The following is a 7500-nucleotide window of genomic DNA, read 5'->3' on the forward strand; positions in this document are numbered from 1 at the left end:
GGATGAACTAACACTGAGGATTTTTACTGTGTGCTAGCACATGTCCAATATGCAGGGGATGTGTGTGTGTGGGGGGGGGGGGGAGTCAAAGGTTGGCTTTGATAGAGAATGGCAGCCTCAGACAATGTCCCCTCAGTGTGAGCGATGGCAGCCCAGTCACAAGCCTGGCATGGACGCCTATGGTAATGACTTGGTCCGAGTTAGACAGGCAGGCCAGCCACTTGTTATCTCTCTCGTGCTCTCTCACTCTCTCCTTGCGTTTCTCTCTTTCTCTTTCTTTCTCCCTCTCTCTCTCTCCCCCTCTTTCTCTACCCCCTCTTTCTCTACCCCCTCTTTCTCTACCCCCTCTTTCTCTACCCCCTCTCTCAAACTCTCTTTAACCCTCCTCTCTCTCTTCCTCCCTTTCTCTCCATCTCTCTCTCTCCATCTCTAGCCCCCCCCCCCCCTCTCTCCTTCTCTCTCTCACTTCAGTCTCCCTTTCCATAGAGTGCAGTTGCCTCTGAAAGCTCCTTCTGTTATCTGAAAGGGCGACCTTACCTCAGCGGAGGAAAGAGTAGCATCCTTGAGCGCGTTCCTTAATAAGTGCCAGAGGGATATGGGGTCAATTACCATTTTGCCAAATATGAACTCCCACAATGAACAACCGCCACTTCACTTGATCAACTGAGTGATTCGTGCTCTGGCAACCCCCCAACAAGCACATACATATATCTCAGAGGGATACGCAATGACACACATTATGATATACATGGACATGTGTTGAGGGATTACCAACACTTATGCCCATTATTTACAGAACAGCTAATCAGAGGCGAAACTTTGCCCTTGCACTCATGTGCACTTGAACCACTTTTCAACCTGGCGTCCCAATTTTGGGCATGTCATTACATAAGTCTTTCAAAAAGCAATTCAAGATCACTTAAAATGTTCAGAAATAGCAAAACTAACAGATCTACAAGCTTGTAGCTTGTAAGCTTGTATTTTCCACTATTCATCCTACTACAAAGTGCTGTATACGTACAGTAGGGCTTCTTGAGGTTAAGACCCATTTCTCCTCAGGATCATCATGTCATACAAGGCAAATTGAAGCCTAATAATGATAGACACGCATTTTGTATCTGTCTGTCTCAGAGTTTGAGGAATGGACTGTAATTAGTGTGTCCGTGAAATATAAATACCCTTGTCGTCTATGGTGGATCCCCTCTTGCTGAGCCTCAGGCTAGAGGGGCATTACTCTGGATTACACACACACACACACACACACACACACACACACACACACACACACACACACACACACACACACACACACACACACACACACACACACACACACACACACACACACACACACAAAGGCATGTGCCTATTTGCACAGGCACAGACACGCTTATATACATACAGTACACATGCACGCACATGTGCTTGAATTTGCACAAACACACATCGGTACCTCATCTCCATCACACGCACATTCACACGGGATGGCATTATTGTGGATCAGGGCACAGAGAGGAATGCTGTGTTGCTAAGACCAAGACTGAGCGCTACTCAACAGGTGACAGCATTAACATAGCCCTCGCCTGCCCTTACAGAGGCATGCCACTGGATTTGTTCACACCAAACCTCAAACACACATTATGCATGTACCCATGTAAAGATCACAGTATGTACACACATACACACACACACACACACACACACACACACACACACACACACACACACACACACACACACACACACACACACACACACACACACACACACACACACACACACACACACATACACACACACACACACACACACACACACACTGTATGTATGTATGCTCTCCTCTGCACACTTATGAACGTTGTATGTGCCTGTATAAATACTGCTTCACCAACATACATATATACCGTAGGTGTGTTCTGGCAAATAGCTCATAACATTGATTCATACGATGTCAAAGCAAGATTGTCTATATTCACCTTCATATCCTGATATCACAGATATCAGGATATAAACCAAGCCAAACTGAACAAGATAGTTAGCTACTGGTAACTTCTTGATTGAACACCTATTGTAAAAATGACTCGAGGCTAACATGCAGATCTTTCCAAAAGAATAGTCGTGCAGAAAGTACGGAAGATACTCTCCATCTCTCCAGCTCTTTAGTAAACAAAACATTTATTTTCAGGTCGGAGTTCATACAGGACACAGGATAATTGAAATTAGAAGTGACGAAACACACAAAAAAAGAGCAGACAAAGTTGAACTGGAACACTATAAAATGGTGTCCCTATTGGGTAAAATTGGTATCCTGGCCAGAAAATGTATTTTCTGTTTACTGAAGAGTTAGAGAGTTTGGGAGAGCCCTGTTACTGAACAAACACTACAGCAATGGTTAGTATCAGAATAAAGAGCTTTAACTTTTTAACAAAAACATATCACTTACACCCGTTCTCTCCCTGTGTTAGGTGCTCTATGACGCTCGGGGGGTCTTGGCGAAGAACAGAGATACCTTCAGAGATGACATACTTTTTATTCTTAAAGACAGCAGGTGAGAATGGCATGCTGTCCACCCCTGTGCAACTTCAGGTGATGGTATTTGTTTATTTTCTTTGCCCCGTTTGTTTATGACTGTGTTGTACCTTTGCAGGCTTGATTTCATCTACGACCTCTTTGAGCGTGTGGGGAGCCGGAGCGGAGACGAGACGCTGAAGATGGGTACAGCCCGACGCAAGCCCACCGTCAGCTCCCAGTTCAGGGTGAGACCCACTTCTCGTTCTCAGTCGGTGTCCCATTCCCATTTGTGGTTTGTGTGAGGAATTGGATGAATTGTCTTTTAGTGTGTCATTACACGTAACCATCACTGAAGCCTCAACACTTAACGGCCATTCATCATTAAAATGCATGTCAGAGAAAAAGAAAAAGAATAAGAAGTCAGAGAGAGAAAGATAGAGGGAGAGAGAATGTCGTCTCTGTATTTGATCTGGGAAGAGTGGTGGTTGATGGGATACATGAAATATGTGGTTGTAAGCATGGATGGGGGGGTTGAATGGGGGGGCTTAGCATGTCCTAACTGTGGTGTGGTGTGGTGTGGAGGGAAGGGGTAGGGGAGGAGAAGGTTTGGCAGGCTGCCCCAGCCTACAGTTACTAAAGCCAGAGGATTAGGCTTGATGGCTGCTGGGCAGAGAGGGGCCAACCAGGGGCCAATCATGCTCAGCTCTGCCAGGCCAGGCCTCAATGGAGACAGCCTGTCTGAGGCAAGGAGGAGAGGGAGGTTGACAGAGGCTGCCAGGTTCAAGGGTCCTTGGTGTGTGTGTGTGTGTGTGTGTGTGTGTGTGTGTGTGTGTGTGTGTGTGTGTGTGTGTGTGTGTGTGTGTGTGTGTGTGTGTGTGTGTGTGTGTGTGTGTGTGTGTGTGTGTGTGTGTGTGTGTGTGTGTGTGTGTGTGTGTGTGTGTGTGTGTGTGTGCTCGCACGTGCACGTGTATGTACGATACTTTCTGTGTGTTAAGGTCTGGGATAATTATGGATCCAGTAAGGCCCTGTAAACACACGGGAACTAGAAGACAAAATGTGGTGCACATAACAACTCTGACCTCTTTAGACTTTAATAGACTAACTAGACTTCTTTTAATAGACCACTTTATGACCTTTGGGTAGAAATACAAGATACTTATCTCTGCAGTTAAATAAGTGTACCACTTGGAATGCAATGTTCCCTTTTGAAATAAATTAAATAACATCAGTCAGTTTGAAACTGCTGACCAAATCTGATCTTTGTGCTGTTGATGTTGTTTTGTTGCAGGACTCTCTCCATTCCTTGATGGCCACGCTAAGTGCCTCCAACCCCTTCTTTGTACGCTGCATCAAACCCAATATGGACAAGGTGGGTCCTGCATATTTCATAGAGCAATATACAGTATGTCTAAACCCACGGCAGGGTTTGTCAAGGTCAACTCCATAGAAGCACTACAAATCGAACCTCCTTTACAGCTACTCATAGCTCCAGCTTCTAGCAGCTAGTGAATGGTCTTGCTCTTATGTACTTGCGATGAACAGCAATGCAGCCTTTTACAACATAATAGTTACCAACAAAAGTGCGCAACATTTGCAAAAACATGCACCAAACATGGTAGCTGACTCCCTCCTCATTTGATTTTGGGTCTGAAATGATTCATGCTAATAGGGTGACCCAGCCTTCCTCGTTTTAGTGAAAAGACTCTTTATGCCCGCTGTCGTAACAAGGCGGTGTGCCAGCAGCACATTCCTGCCACTTTAGGCCATTCACCGGGGGTCAGGGGTCATGGCTGGCCCACTCCAGCTGCAGCAGCTTGGCTGCTGCTTGGCTGACCTGGCTGCACCAGTGGAATGCCAAGATAAGACCACAGTGTCTGCAGTCTAGCCACAGCCAGGAGAGAGGTCTACTCCAGCACTCTGCAGTTTATTTATCATGCCTCCAACCCACACTCCTCTTCACCACATTATAGCAGACCCTCCAAAACTAGCATTGTTATCCATTTTCATTATTTTTTTTAATAGGTTTTCTTTTTAATATTGAACACAGGGTTGGTTAGGAACTGTTCCCTTTGATGAAGAGTGAGAGAGTAAGTCAGTGGATGAGGCTTCACAGTAAAATCCTCTGTGTGATCCATGTCTAACGCTGAGACTGTCGAAATGTAACCAAATGTCTGGTAATCAGGTTTGCCTCCTGGCCCACCCAGTAATACATGCCGAAGTGTCGCTGAGTGCTCATCATGACCATGAATTTCCCCAGTGGGATTAATAAGGTCTACAACACAAAAACAACGACTTAACTGGTCTGTGTGTTACAGTAACAAAGTTGAAGGCTACATATAGAACAGGTCTGTGTGATACAGTAAGAGGTGAAGGCTATAGGACAGTAATATGTGATACAGTAACAGAGGTGATGGCTATAGAACAGGTCTGTGCGATACAGTAACAGTGTGGTGATTGTCCTTTATGGCGACAGACTGCGCTTGGCTCCTCGCCTGAACCCTCCCTACCCGTCTTTCCACACCTCCTCTCTCACTCATTAGCATGGCAACTGCAGTGTCTTCCTCTTTCCCTCTGCCTTACTCGTTTACTCTCCCATTCTCTCCCATCCCCCCCACACACACACACACTCACACACACACTCACACTCACACTCACATACTGTACAGTAAAATATTGAGTGCTAATTTGAATCTGAGAGAGTACATTTGATTACATTTGGACACATTTGGAGTCATGAAGGGATAAATTAACACTTAGGACGTTCCTGTGAACACTCCCCTCACAAACCCCCACCCTCCCACGGCATCGCTACCTCCCTCTCGCTTATCCAGAGCACATGGCCTTGGTCGGTCGACATGGAACAGGGCATGCCTGCGTTAATCCCACAGAATGACAAGCGTGCACGCACAATATTTGTCTGACATGCATGTACGCAGACACATGCAGCAAAATGCATTCTATGCTCCCACTCTCCCCGGACAAAAGTTAGCTCAGGGACGGGTACGCTTGTTTGCAGTCAAACAAGCCAACGTGCAGTTCCTCAGCTGTCTCAATACTCTGCTAAAGAGCAGAGTTGAGAGCAGGAGCAATGGAGAAAGGACATTGTGTGTGTGTGTGTGTGTGTGTGTGTGTGTGTGTGTGTGTGTGTGTGTGTGTGTGTGTGTGTGTGTGTGTGTGTGTGTGTGTGTGTGTGTGTGTGTGTGTGTGTGTGTGTGTGTGTGTGTGTGTGTGTGTGTGTGTGTGTGTGTGTGTGAACACAAGCTCCTTTGTATATAAGCATGTTGTGTGTTTTGCACAGTGGCCTTAGCCCACAATTAGATGGAGGCATGCTGCTGTTGCTCGCCACGGCCACATGCACTCCTGGTGACAATGACCCCTTCAGTTAAAGTTAAAGACCCAAATGCATAGAATCAGCCTATCTGAGTTTCATGTGGTCCCTCCATTCCTGTGGAACATCATCAGACTTAACTGATAAGCAGAACTAGAGTAAGGCTGTGAGGTGGACTGTGTTAAGCCCTATATACTTTGTCACATGATGAACAGCGAAAATAGGAGATATAGAAGCTCACAATGCGTTGGACAGGTTGTGAGCTTGTAGATATGCTATTTTAGCTACCTTTGAACATTTTTCTTTTGTTTTTGAAAATATTTGAAATTTGTTACCTATAGTGACATGCTCTAATGGGGACCTGAGGTTGAAAGTGGTTAATCAGATTTTTTCAGAGTGAGAGGTCTCGATGGATGGCAAGGTCTTGCTCAACATTGTCATACTTCTTTGGAGCAGCTGTTGTGTACTTTGTACAAAACCCAATTGTTACTGTAAAGTGATAGCCCTCACAGTGGCATTTCACTGTTAGATCAAGTTTAACTTGACTCGGCAGTAGTCTAATTTGAATAGGTGTGTAAGCCGACCGGTATAGGGTTATATTTGTCAGACTTTGCCTGTTCAATTTCCTGTGCGAACAGTTGTGGACGTAGTACTCAACTTATACTTCATACTACATGGTCATACGATAAAGTATACGTTAGCCATAAATAAGCAGCCATGTTGGACCCTGGAACCTGTTACAGGTGGTTACAGTTCACAAGTTACTATTTTTTAGCCTTTATTGACAGTGACAGTGAAGAGGGACAGGAAATGCACAGTGAGAATAGCAAATGGTCTGGCCGGCCCGGAATCAAACCGGGGACTCGCTGAACAGAGCATTGCGCGGATGTGGTATGTGCCCCATGCAACTGCACATCTACCGTTAGTCGCTTTTTTGCATTTCACATCTGCTGACTTGCCAGTATCTATAGATTTTACAACGGTTTGTTGGCTCATCTCCAGAACGCCAACCGCTTTGACAGCGATGTCGTCCTGAACCAGTTGAGGTATTCCGGGATGCTGGAGACAGTGAAGATCCGCAGGGCTGGCTTCCCTGTCCGCAGAACGTTTCAGGACTTCTACAGCAGGTTAGTAGCATACATACATACGCACAGATAACACAGGTAGACAGGAAGCAGGGGGGCTGGAAAAGGTGCAACGCGTCGCCTTTACCCATTTTGTACAGAAATATTAGTTACCTGACATGCATACATGTCATGATGTAGAAGGCCTGCGTTGTGCATTAATCGGTGTTGTTGTCTTGGCTCCCTTGTCTTGCACTCTGAAAGGCTTGCAATATGACTTACAAACACACACGTTTGTGTGTGCTGTGTCGGTGTTCCCACAGGTACAAGATGATCCTGAGGAACAAAATCCCCTCAGACGACGTGACAAGGAGCTGCTCGGAGCTTCTCACGCTGCATGACAAGACGAAGAAAGAATGGCAACTGGGAAAGACAAAGGTGGCTGCGTGCTCACATGTATACACACACACACACACACACACACACACACACACACACACACACACACACACACACACACACACACACACACACACACACACACACACACACACACACACACACACACACACACACACACACACACAGAGAGAGAGA

The 7500-nt window shown here is 45.9% G+C and overlaps 1 protein-coding gene across 2 annotated transcripts in view; it reads left to right on the forward strand.

Moving 5' to 3' along the window:
* myo10l3 (myosin X, like 3) overlaps positions 1-7500 on the forward strand; it is a 73744-nt gene that overhangs the window by 44174 nt on the left and 22070 nt on the right. For both annotated transcript variants that reach the window (XM_080456957.1, XM_080456956.1), the window contains 5 exons: positions 2466-2548; positions 2648-2756; positions 3800-3880; positions 6842-6966; positions 7227-7341. In XM_080456957.1, the coding sequence (XP_080313083.1) occupies positions 2466-2548; positions 2648-2756; positions 3800-3880; positions 6842-6966; positions 7227-7341 (513 nt within the window). The remainder of the gene's footprint in view (positions 1-2465; positions 2549-2647; positions 2757-3799; positions 3881-6841; positions 6967-7226; positions 7342-7500) is intronic.

Source organism: Gymnoscopelus braueri (assembly GCF_963280865.1).
Source record: "Gymnoscopelus braueri genome assembly, chromosome: 18".
NCBI lineage: Eukaryota > Metazoa > Chordata > Actinopteri > Myctophiformes > Myctophidae > Gymnoscopelus > Gymnoscopelus braueri.